We start from the raw sequence: 12,921 nt of genomic DNA, 5'->3' as shown, positions 1-12,921 counted from the left end.
CCATGGACTGTAGCCCACCAGCCTCCTCCATCCATAGACTCTTCCAGGCAAGAATACTGGAGTGAGTTGCCATTTCCTCCTCCAGGGGATCTTCCTGACCCAGGGATCAAACCCATATCTCTTGCATCTCCCACACTGGCAGGCAGATTCTTTACCGCTGCACCACCTGGGATGTCCCCTAGTTGTGCACGCTGCTCATGTTCATTTAATATTAATATTTACTGAATATCAACTACTTACCAGGCACCGGGGAATCTCAGTGAAAAAAACAGATAAAAATCTCAGCCATTGTGGAGCTTCTGTTGTAGCTCACGTCAGGCTTCGGTTCATTAGACTCCAAGGCCTGAGGCAAAAAGGCTCAGGTGGCTTCCCTGATTTCTATCAAACATTTAAAGAAGTAGTAACATCAATTCTTCAAAAACTCAGAAACAGAGGAGGAGGGAACATTTTTTAAATTACTCAATAAGGCAAGTATTATTCTGATACCAAAACCAGACTATCGCAAGAACACTACAGACCAATCTCTCTAATGAACATAGGTGAAAAACTCTTCTAACAAAATGCTAGCAAACCAAATAAAACTATATAGAAAAGATCATATACATCGTAATGTAATGGAATTTATTGCAGGAACACAAGCCCGGTTTAACATCTAAGAATTAAAGTAATATAATACATGGGCAAAAAAAAAAAAAAAAAATATATATATATATATATAGGCTTCCCTGTTGGCTCATTGGTAAAGAATCTGCCTGCCAGTGCAGGAGACCTGGGTCGGGAAGATCCCCTGAAGAAGAAAATGGCAACCCATTCCAGTATTCTTGCCTGGGAAATCCTATGGACATGGACAAAGGAGTCTGGCAGGCTACAGTCCATGGGGTTGCAAAGAACTGGACACAACTTAGCAACTAAACAACAACAATATACTATATTAATAGAATAAAGAACAAACAATATGATCATCTTAGTAGACAGAGAAAAAGCATTTGCCAAAATCTAATACCCATTCATGATAAAAACTCTTAATAAACAAGAAATAGAAAGGAATTTCCTCTATCTTATAAAGGGCATCTACAAAAATCCCATAGTTAATATCATACTTAGTGAAAGACTGGATATTTTCCCCCTAATACCCAGAATGAGGCAAGGATGTCTGCTTTTTTACTTTTATTAAACATTGTACTGAAGGTTTTAACTAATGCGATAAGCAATAAACAAATAAATGGATCCAAATGAGAAATGAAATTAAGCTGTATTTATTTACAGATAATAAGAATGTATGCATATATGTAGAAAATCCTAAGGAATCCATGAAAACTACTACAGCTAATAAAACAATACACAAAAATCGACTATTTCTATATACTTTCAATAAGTGATACAAAATTAAGACAACACAATTCCATTGACAATAATAACAACAATCAATACTTAGGAATATATTAAACAAAAGAAGTGCAGAACTTATAAACTGAAGGCTGCAAACATTGCTAAGGGAAATTAAATTAGATTGAATAAATGGAAAGACTTTGTATACATATGTACTGAAAGACTCAATATTGTCAAGACGTCAATTTTCCCCAGATTGTTGTATAACTTCAACATGTCCTTATCAAAATTCTAGCAGGTTTGTTTGTGTTTTTTTTGCAGAAATTGGCAAGTTGATCCTAAAATTTACATGGAAATGCAGAGGATCTGGAATTGGCTATTCCAAAACAACTTGAGAAAGAGCAAAATTGGAAGATTTACAACACCCAATTTCAAATATTAAAATTCAAAAGTTTCAAAAAACTTACTATAAAGCTTCATTTATCAAGACATTGTGGTATTGGCACAAGAATAGGCAAACAGATCAATGGAACAGAACTGAGAAGCCAGAACTAAATCCTTAGGTTTATGGTTCAATGCCAAGACAATTCAACGTGGGAAGGATAGTCTTATAACAAATGGTACTAGAACAGTTATAACATTTACATGCCAAAAAAAAATTACTTAAAAGTGTACCCTTACCTCACGTCATACAAAAATATTAACTCAGGGATCAAAGACATACACGTAAGAGCTAAGTCTAGGGACTTCCCTGGTGGTCCAGTGATTAAGACTCTATGTTTCAAATGGCAGAGGCTCGTATTCAGTCCTTGGCTGGGGAACTAAGATCCCACATGCCACGTGATGTGGCCAAAAAAAAATTTTTTTTTAAAAGAAGTCCATACAACTTCTTGAAGAAAATATAGGATAACACCTTTGTGACTTTGGGTTGAACAAAAAGTTTTTAGATATACCACTAAAAGATCTATTAAAGAAAAAATTGATAAACTGCACTTCATTAAAATTTAAAACTTTGCTCCTTAGAAAACATCATTAAGAAAATAAAAAGACAACTCACAGACTGTGAAAAAACATTTACAAGTCATATATCTGATAAAGGACTTCTATCCATAATATGCAAAGAGCTCTTACAACTCAATTAGAAAAAATTTTTTAAATAAGCAAAAGATTTGAATAGAAATTTCACCGAGAATATATGTAAATGGTTAACAAGTCTATGAAAAGTTCCTTGACAGGAAATCCTAATTAAAAACACAGCATATCCCCTAGAATGGCTTTAATTAAGAAGATAATATCATTGTTGGTGAAGATGTGGAGAAAGCGAAACCCTCTCACATTCCTGGTGGAAATGTAAATGGTACAGTCACTTTGGAAAAAGGTTTGCCTGTTTAAACACAAACTTACCATATGACTCACCAATTCCAAATTCTTGGAATCTACCCACAACAAATGAAAACATACCCTAACATACATCTATACAAAAACTTGTACACGAATGTACACAGCAGCATTATTCATAATAGGCCCAAATGAAATAATCCAAAGGTCTCCCAGGTGGTGCAGCAGTAAAGAATCTGCCTGCTGATACAGGAGATGCAGATTTAATACCTGGGCCAGGAAGATCGCCTGGAGGAGGAAAGAGCAACCCACTCCAGTATTCTTGCCTGGAAAATTTCATGGACAGAGGAGCCTGGTGGGATGCAGTCCGTGGGGTCTCAAAGAGTTGGACAGGACTGAGCATGCATGCACGAAAATGATCCAAATGTCCATCAGCTGGTGACTAGACAAACAAAATGTGGTCTATCCATGCAGTGGAATACTATTCAGCAATAAAAAGGAAGAAATTATTGATAATCTGTGACTCTAACAGAGAGTTGGCCTCATGCTATGATATGAATGAACTTGAAAAACCTTACGCTAAGTGAAAGAAGCCAGACACAAAACACTGTATATTATAGGATTCCATGTATGTGAAATGTTTCAGAAATATGAGTAGAGTTTGAAGACAGATCAGTGGTTGCCTAGGGCAGAAAGTATGAACAGAATGACTGCAAATGGGCATGAGGGAATTTTTTAGGGTGATATTGTGGTGATGGTTGCAGAACTCTATACATTTACTGAAAATGCTGAACTGTACACTTGAGTGAATTTTAATAAAAAAAGTGATTAGAAAAGGCCTAAGGCAGGGATCACCTTCCCAGGGTGCTGCCATATCAGCTTACCAAAGCTCTACAGCTCAACTCTGGCCTTGGCTGGAGGAGGCCATAGTGTCCACATACCTGTGAGTCTCCTGAGGGACTGCAGCTACTCTTGGGTACCAGGCAGTGAGTGACAAGAATCCTGGGGTCTTTGGTGGTGATGGACAGGCCCTTCTGCAGAATTTGAATGAGCCGGATCCAGAAGTGGAAGACAGTCTCAGGATGGTCGGGGTGGAGTTTTAGATAGTATATCTTCTCTGTAACTGTCCTCAACCGCAGGACACGTTGAAGGCGGTCAGAGACCTGGAGCTCCACAAATTTCAATGGGAGAATCCTGAAGATGCAAGGGAAGACACACATTGACAACAAACATGGTCCAACCCTGTCTTCATTAAAAGGAAGAGTGTCTCCTTTAGGACCAAGGCTTTGGGGGTGGGTAGGAGTGAATGGTTAGCACAGTGATTCTCAAACTTTAGGGAGATCAGATTCACCTGGGGAGCTTGGTTAAAATGCAGACACCTGAAGATACTCCCAAAGATTCAGATTCAGTAGGTCTGGGGTTGGGCCCTGGAATCTGCATTTTAACCTCCACCTATCCTGCTACGATTCTCATGCTGGTGTTCCCTGAATCCTGCTTGAGAGGGGCAGCCTGGGAGTAAGGTAGCTGGCATCATAGGGATTTTTAATTTTCTTAGGAGCTGGGTCCCACTGTCCAGCTTGTCCATTCATTGACCTTAAGGCCTCAATTACTCTTCCCAAAGGAGCTAAAGTTCAGGGAGCTGGCTTTGGATCTGGGATTAGTCAGCTGAACTGGGATGCACTTGCTATAGGGGCTGCTTAGAACATAACGGAGAGGTTTATTATTGAAGCAACATGGAGCAATGAAAGGTTAACTTGGGCTTCTGGGAATTTCTAGAGATTCTTGAGATATCCTGCAAATTACTTGAAGAGGCTCAAGCATCTAAAAGGGCCACTGCACACTGCTGTATTCAAAACGGATAACCAGCAAGGGTATAACACATGGAACAATACTCAGTGTTATGCGCCAGCCTGGATGGGAGGAGGATATGGGGGGAGAATGAATACGAGTTATATGTATGGCTAAGTCACTTTGCTTTTCACTTGAAACTACCACAGCATTGTTAATCGGTTATACCCCGATACAAAATAAAAAGTTGGAAATCTGAAAAAATAAAAGGGCCATTGCATCCTGGACAAGCATAATATTACAGTTCCAAGAAAGACTTCATTCAATTCACTTTACCAGTAGGAAAACTGAAATGCATCAAGTAACTTGGGACTCAAAAATTGTTTTGAGTCTGCTGCTGCTGCTGCTGCTAAGTCGCCTCAGTCGTGTCCGACTCTGCGCGACCCCATAGATGGCAGCCTACAAGGCTCCACCGTCCCTGGGATTCTCCTGGCAAGAACACTGGAGTGGGTTGCCATTTCCTTTTCCAATGCATGAAAGTGAAAAGTGAAAGTGAAGTCACTCAGTGGTTTCCGACTCCTAGCGACTCCATGGACCGGAGCCTACCAGGCTCCTCCGTCCATGGGATTCTCCAGGCAAGAGTACTGGAGTGGGGTGCCATTGCGTTCTCTGGTTTTGAGTCTAGTCAGTTGCATAAGGTCTAGAACCTGCATCTCCCAACCAACACTTCATCTCCTAGACCTGTTGGCTTCTTTGTCCCTTGCCCCAGAGTAGAGAGTCTTCCTAAGAATTCAGTGCAGTGAATGCAATAAGAAGGAAAGTGGGGATGTAGACTGGCCCTCCTTCCTGTCCATGTTACATGCCTCCCACTTTGCCCTACTTCAGAATGCTCACCTCTTCAGGATGATCTTGGGGGCTGTGGATGGTTTGTTCCATGTCTGGTTCTGCTCGTGGTGCCATTTGACACTGGCCATGAGGAGGATATTGGGAAGAGGCAGGCAGGGCACAGAGGAGGTCACCCCCAGGGCCATGGTGTTGCAGGCTTTGTAGATGTCTATCCAGTTCCTGCCCTTTCTGACCTGCAAAGCAGTCCGCCAGGCACAGTCTGAGCGTTTGGCAGGAGCAGCAGCATGTTTCATGAGAGAGCTTCTCAAACTCGGCACTGTTCACATTTGGGGCTGGATAATTCTTTGTTTGGGGGCAGTGGGCTCTCCTGTGTGTTGTAAGATGTTTAACAGCATCCATGGCCTCTGCCCAATAAGATGAGGATAGCAGTGGCCACCCCAACCCCACCCCCAAATTGTGACAATCCGAAACGCTTCATTCAGACATGGCCAGTGGCTTCAGACATGGCTCCACTACTGGTGGGGGCAAAGTCATCACTTGTTCGGAACCACAGTTAAACCTATATTGGTTAAACAATTCTAACAGTGTTTACTTTGCCTATTGTGGGTTGACCAAAAAGTTCATTTGGGTTTTTTAAGCTGAAATGGAAAAATCGAATGAACTTTTTGACTAACCCAATGTTAGCAGTTGCCCACAAGAGTCTCCTGATGTGTCGCACTTCCACGGATCCTCCCCAGACTGCTTCCTGGCTTTTATTTTAAAAACTTGTCCTTTGGCACTTTCTTGAGGGGCCCTATTATCTCCTCCTGCATCTTTTTTTCACTGTCAGGCCCCTGTAACCCCAAAGTGCTGCTTATTCTGGGTCCCATCTGGCCTAAGGAGAGCCCAGGAAAGGAAACAAAATGCACCGAGTGCTCCTGTGCTGAGGCCTTTGCTTCCCATGTTTCATGGAACAGCCAGGTCAGTCCCACCTCTTTTACAACAGAGAAAACTAGTGCACAGGTCACCTGCTCCATGACGTCCCCTGACGAGAAAAAAGTGGACCAGACTCCGAGCCTAGATCTCTCTGGGTACCCGACTTCTATTCTTTCATCCATCAGCATTTCTGCTCTAAAGCCCTAAATAGCATCTCATTTTACTGCCTCTTTGTTCATCTGCTTTGAACTGACAGCCTGGAGGATGAAGTAAACTAAGGGATTCAGAGATCAAACCCTCCCCTCAGAGCAGAGAACCCTTGACCTCTCTCCCGAGTGACTGCAGGAGAAAGCCTATCTGGGGCTCTGCAACACCAGGGTCAGGTGTGGGTAGCCTTGCCTTTGGTTCCTCTCTTTGCCTCGGTTGTCACTCCACTCCAGTTCCAGGGACAGACTCTCCGTCACATTGTGGGAAGAGATTTAGAGGAATCAAGGAGTGCCATTCGGAGCAGCCCAAGAGTACCTGGACAAAGTTGCTTTCAAACACCACTGATTCAGGAAACAGGTTGAATTCTGGAGAATGAACCATCTGGCTGAGCAGTCCCTCCTCCACACCCAGGCCCACTCCAGGATTTGGTTCCCCATCTACAGGAAAGAGGCCCCTGAATTCTTCCCAGGCATTCAGGGAAGGGAAGGTTGGATAGGATCTTGTGACTTTTACTGTCTTCTTCGATTTGTTCCAAGTCTTTCTATGTGGAACTGATGACAACATTTCCGCACATACTCAGGGGCCTGCTGCGCATTTGTCCTGGGTCCTCTTTCTTCCCTCCTGGCCTTGGGCAGCCAGCCAAGCCCTGGGGCCACCAATCAGCTCACAATGATGAATGGATGACATCATGAAAAACCAGGGCCGGCCTGCAGGAAAGGGAAATGAAGAGGAGCCTCCCTTTTCCTCCAGAGTGCTTTCACAGCTTACTGCGTGCCCTGACAGGCCCCAGCCCCTTTAGGACCTGAGGACACAGAACTTGCTGACCCAGGCACAAAGCAGAGAAGGAAGGCTGTTAGGAAGCTCCTTCCGCTGTTAAGAGGAAAGTCCCCTCCCTGCCTTTCAAGCCTCCCTTACTCCAAATGTGACCTACCCCCAAAGAGTTTTAAGGGCGGTGGTTGATTTAAAACAGCTTTCCTGAGCTCTGTACCATGTGGGCCCCATGTGCCCTGGTCTATCTGCAGTAGCCTCTGCTGGTTCTGGGAGAAGCTGCAGGACTGTAGGTGCCTGCTCTATACTTTGCTACCACTGGCTGGCTACTTCTGTGGGGCTAATTTCCCTAAGGAAGTCAAACTGAAGAACAGTAGGAATAAGTGGTTTCTTACCCAGAGGCTGGCTGGGTGGGGGTGCCAGCTGAAAGGAATGGAATCCCAGTGAGCCTCTCGCTAGATCAACACGCCCTGCTGCTTCTCAGAGAGTGAGTCTGCCTCATCCCTGAGCCAGAAGAAAAGAGAGCCCACATCTTGGGGCAGCTAGATAAGAGGCAAAGAACCCAGCAGAATGACCACCACTCCTACTGACCACTACCACTATTTCAGGGAGAAATCCTTTTCCAGTTTGAACAAAATTCCAGACTCTATTAACCACCAAGGTAAATTCCCTCATCAAGGTCAAATGCAATCAATTTAGAAAAGCAATATGACAACCAAAATATGCAAAGTACAAGTGGGGAGGTTTATTTCTGTATTTCATTATCAAGCCAGGGAGAAGGCTGAAAGGTCACGAGGCTTTCCTTTGCTGATTCCATCACCCCCCTCTGGCTGTTTCTATTATACTCCGGCTCTATAGGCTGTCTCGTGGGCACAACTTCTACCCTCACGTTCCTTGTTTTCCATTTTTTACCGTGTGAGGAAATGTCTTCTCTGGTAACATTCTCTAGGGATGGGGTCAGAGACCACATCCGGTGGTTTACATTTCCCTGGAAACAACACGCAGTAAAAAGTGATGATAATTAGTACACTGATATGATGCTTTTCACAGCTAAAGCTTACATGCTGCAGTAAAGCTTAGATGTATGGTTTGGATATATTTGACCATTGGGTCTCTAGTAATAGAGCGTCTGGTTTTTAGCTGGCATGAGTTTGTGGAATAAAGATTGTGTTTCCTGGCCTCTCTCTCGGCTAGCTAAGGCTATAGGGCAAAAATGATGCAAGATCAGGAGTCGGATGAAATTTCTATACGGAATCATCATGGGAAGGGGGCATGCTCTTTTTCACTCATTTTTCCCTTCAGACTGGAATATAGACTTGATGGCTGGAGCTTGAGCATTCCTATGGGGCCATGAATTGACATGCTAAGGATGGTAAGATAGCAAGATAAAAGGGCTCCAGTTCCTTGAGGATCATAAAATTATACTAGTCCTGGACTCTTACCTTGAACTTCTTCTAAGTATGAAAGAAATAAAGGTTTCTTTGATTTTGAATCAGGCTTAAAACTAGCTGATAGAACTATATAAAATGCCTATATACTCCTCTGGACTAATTTTACAGGAAGTTATGGTACTATTTACCAATAATTCTAAGTAATGAAGAAAATAGGCTTAACTTTACAATAAAATTGAACCTTAAGAATGACAAGCAAGTAACTTTTGGGAAAAGTTGTTTAAAATATATTCTAGTAACATTCACTGGTTTTGTTGTTATGTGTATACACTGTTGTTGATGTTGTCACAATTATTGACTTTTGCACATTTACTGATGAGCACTTTGGTGAGAGTCTCCTTGAGTATGTCGATTGTACTTTGGTTTGAGGTTAAAGTCAACTTGTCAGGGTTAGGTATCATTTCAAAAGCTTTCTCAAGAATGACTAGGATACTTGGTTGTCAGTTGAGGCTAGGCCCAGGTTTTGTGGAGTTTAAAGCTTATAGAGGTTTGGAGATTCTTAACAATAAGAAGACTAGAGAGAGCGGTGAGTCAAGAGTTATTGTTTAATGGGTACAGAGTTTGAGTTTGGAAAGATGACCAAGCCTTGGAGATGAGTGGGGATGATATTTGTACAACAATGTGAATGTATGTACTACCACTGAACTGTAAACCTAAAAATGGTTAAAAGAGTGAACTTTTCATTATGTGTCTTTTACCACAATTTAAAAATGCTAGAGAAATCAAAAATGAAATTTAAAAATCCTACAAAAGTATGGTACAAAATTGCTAGAGGGATGTCCTCCTAGACCTTGTAAGGGCACATGAAAAGGGATCTTGAAGCTTAAGCTTTATTATCTTCATGGTAAATATTTTAAACATAAAAGTAAAGTGTTAGTTGCTCAGTCATGTTTGACTCTTTGTGACCTCATGGACTATAGCCCGCCAGGCTCCTCTATCCATGGAATTCTCCAGGTAAGAATACTGGAGTGAGTAGCCATTCCCTTCTCCAATTTTAAATATGTGTCACTATTGAAAAAAAACGGTATTACATAAAAAGTATATATATTAGAAAATACAGACAAGCTTAAAAACAAATAGCATAGTCCTACCACCCAGAGAATATCACTCACTATAACAGCTACCTTTGTGTGTACTAAAATGAGATCATACTGTAAAAATGGTTTTATAACATTTTTATACCTGTTTTGTTTAGGCAACACTTTCTACCTTTGTGTTTTAGTTATTTTATCCCATCTCATTTAATTTCCAGGCCATATTAAAATTTTTCTAATTATTCTTATCTGGTTTATTCATATCAGTATCAAATCAAGGACCATAATACCTGTTAAGCTTAATCTCATCCAATCCCTTTTTTAGAACACTTACTGGTGGAAACAATTGAGTCAGTTGTCCTACAGAATGTCCCACCTTCTGTATTTCTCTGTTTTTCCCTTATGTTAGCTTGCTTCTCTAGCTACTACATTTCCTATGAAATAGAAGTTATATCTCAAGGGCAAATGGATTCAAGTACTAGTCACTATTTCTTAGTAAAGAGCTACCATGGGATCTACGTGAGATACTATTCTCCTCTCCCAAAGAATGTCAATAGAAAAATACATGTAAAGAATACACATCAGAAGAAAAATGATTTCAGAAAATAGAATAAATTCTTTGAAAAGTATCACTCTAACTGAATACAATATGAGACCCTATGAAACAAAAATTCAGAGATACCAAAATTAGATTAAAAGAAGTCTTGGAAAGGTAAGGAAAGAAATAGAAGAAAAACACACTAAATATCTGAAAGTCACATTAGAAACCACAAGAAGCAGAGTTGCTATAACAGAAAAGTGAGTCAGCGCCGTGGATAACAGATGTGAGAATATCACACAGACACAAAAGAGAAGTACAAAGAGATGAAATGATTAGAAAGGAAGTGATAGCTATGTGAGATGTTTATATTGATCCAACATACAGCTAGAGTCCTGATGAAGGGGGAACAAATGAAATTTAAAAAGTAGTCACAAGCATAAAAGAAAAGCCAATTCTGAAACAAAAAGACTCAGCTTGGCAAATGAACAGAATTTCCTGTATTCCAGGTAAATTGAGTAAAGACACCATTGAAATCAGAATAGCTCTTGTGAAGCTCCTAAATCTTAGTATAACAAAAGCTTCGTACTATAAACCTCCCAGCAGAAGCAGCAGACCATCTACCAAGAAGAAGAAAATGAGACTGACCTTGGACTTCTTTTCAGCAGTTTTAGATGCCATAGGACAATGGAACAATGTAGAAAGAATGTTGAGGAGGAAAGGATGTGACTCAACAATTCCATAAGTGGCTAGAAATTAACTCAAGTGTAAAGGTAGCAAAAATGATCTTAAAACTCTAAGCACTCTAGAATAAGGAAAACCATAAGCTGCTTCTTTGAAAAAAAAATTAGATGACCCACTAGCTAACAGTTTAAGTTTTTAAAAGGAAGACAGAAATCATAAAACTTGAACTAAGAAAACACAAATAAGTACAAGTAGGAAGGACAGGTTCCTGGGTAATGGTAGTAATATAAAATAGGCAGTCAGAAGACCTCAAAATACAGTGACTTAAACTAAGCAGAATTTTTATTCTCTTACATAGTAGTCCAAAGGAATGCAGTCTACAGCTGGTAGAGTGTCTCTGCCATTCTCAACAGGTGACTTCCATCTCTGAGTTCCCTGACTGCTTTAGCTCCTGCCATCATGTTTTCATCCTGGCCATTGAGAAGAGGAAGAGAGAAGGGGAGTGTACACTCATTCCTTTTAAGGGCAAGACCTGGAAATGACATAATCACTTTTACTCACATTCCATTGGTTGGAATTCAGTCACATGACCACGCCCAGCTACAAGGGAAGCTGGGAAATGTAGATTTTTTAGCTGAGTGGGCATGAGTCCATGTAGAACTGGAAAGTTCTATTACTTATTATTTAATGATGAAGGATATTGATGGATTATCAGCAACCTCTGCAAAGAAGACATGTCACAAAATTACTCCCTCTGACACCCACAGTAAACACATAATATTTTTTAATAGCAAAATTTTAACTATTGACAGTCTAACCAGGAAAGAGGTTAAATGGTGGTCAAAGGATAGGGAAAACATAAAATCTGGGTGTGGCCTGATAATAAAGAAAGCAAGTAAATATAATTGTGTGTGTTCTCACAGATTACCTGCCACCCCCAACAGGAGAGAGACAACCAGAGAGATGAGTAATAAGCTTCAGGGACACAGCAATAAAGAAAATCTTCAAGAGTAGAACGCCTTATTGATCACAGCACTGTCTCTGCAGAGGCAGAAAAGCTCAGCTAGGCTCACCATTTTTCAGATTTCCAGGCTGAACTGACAAAGATTATTCCATGAGAACAGGGTGCATCTCCAGCTAGAGAGAAGAACATTTAAAAGGCCATCAGGAGAGAGAGCACAGCCCAGAATCTCACCTGGACAGACAGTCCAGAAGAGATTGGATATGTAAAGTGAGGGCAGAACAAGCAAGATGGAGCTGGGGGACTGGGAAGGGGTAGGAGGGGGCCTCGGCGGGAGCAATGGTCCTCCTGGGATGGCACCAGGGAGCGAGTGATGCTGCAGGAACTTGTTTCTCTGATAGGTAAAGAGAAGGTGTGGGACCAGCACAGCAAAGGAGCCTCTGGGAGTAGCCCCAGAGTGAGGAGAGAGCAGGAGAAAGTGGAGATAGCAAAGTAAGCTAAAAATCGTTATCTGTTCAAGTATCATCAAGTCAACCAGAAAATACCTGGAAGGTCAATATTCCAATATGATGGCATCAGCCTTGTCAGACTCAAGTTCCCTTTTCATGGTAAATATTTTTTATAATACATCTTTTGCTGTTCTGAAGTAAAATTCAGTGATTATATCCTTACAGAAATATATACATATGTAGTTTTAAGAAATCGATGTGCTTCAGTCTTATGTGGCAGCCTGAAGGGAGTGGAGTTTGGGGGAGAATGGATATACATACATATATATGGCTGAGTCCCTTTGCTTTTCACCTGAAACTATCACAACACTGTTAATTGCCTATATTCCAACTCAAAATAAAAAACTTAAAAAAGAGAGAGAGAAAGAAAAAAATCAATGTGTTAGCCTGTCATGTAAAAGGAAAAAAATATAATAAAAATATATATTCCAACGTGTAAATTTTTGCATACAACTTGCAAAAGTCACAATGAAATCTAATCAGAAACTTTTACTCAGAAAATAATGAAATCTAATCAAAGACTTAGAATGCAGCTGTAACAACAAAAAAATAC

General features: G+C 40.9%; 1 protein-coding gene across 8 annotated transcripts in view; it reads right to left on the bottom strand.

The window, feature by feature from the left end:
* Positions 1–11,376, bottom strand: part of CALU (calumenin) — a 50,930-nt gene extending 39,554 nt beyond the window's left edge. For 3 of the 8 annotated variants that reach the window (XM_042248787.2, XM_042248786.2, XM_042248788.2), the window contains exons 1-3: positions 6,739–7,040; positions 5,350–5,534; positions 3,609–3,861 (exon numbers count right to left, since the gene is read on the bottom strand). In XM_042248787.2, coding sequence (XP_042104721.1) covers positions 3,609–3,861; positions 5,350–5,534; positions 6,739–6,987 — 687 coding nt within the window. In that variant the 5' untranslated portion in view covers positions 6,988–7,040. Of the gene's footprint in view, positions 1–240; positions 351–3,608; positions 3,862–5,349; positions 5,535–6,738; positions 7,131–11,252 lie in introns of those variants that run through there. The other 5 variants (XM_042248792.2, XM_060415106.1, XM_060415104.1 and 2 more) reach the window with 4 other exon arrangements.
* Positions 11,377–12,921: the final 1,545 nt, after the last annotated feature.

This window comes from Ovis aries, chromosome 4 (assembly GCF_016772045.2).
Source record: "Ovis aries strain OAR_USU_Benz2616 breed Rambouillet chromosome 4, ARS-UI_Ramb_v3.0, whole genome shotgun sequence".
NCBI classification, from domain to species: domain Eukaryota; kingdom Metazoa; phylum Chordata; class Mammalia; order Artiodactyla; family Bovidae; genus Ovis; species Ovis aries.
Note: the sequence above shows the minus strand (reverse complement) of the source record. Positions and strands in the feature narration are given on the sequence as shown.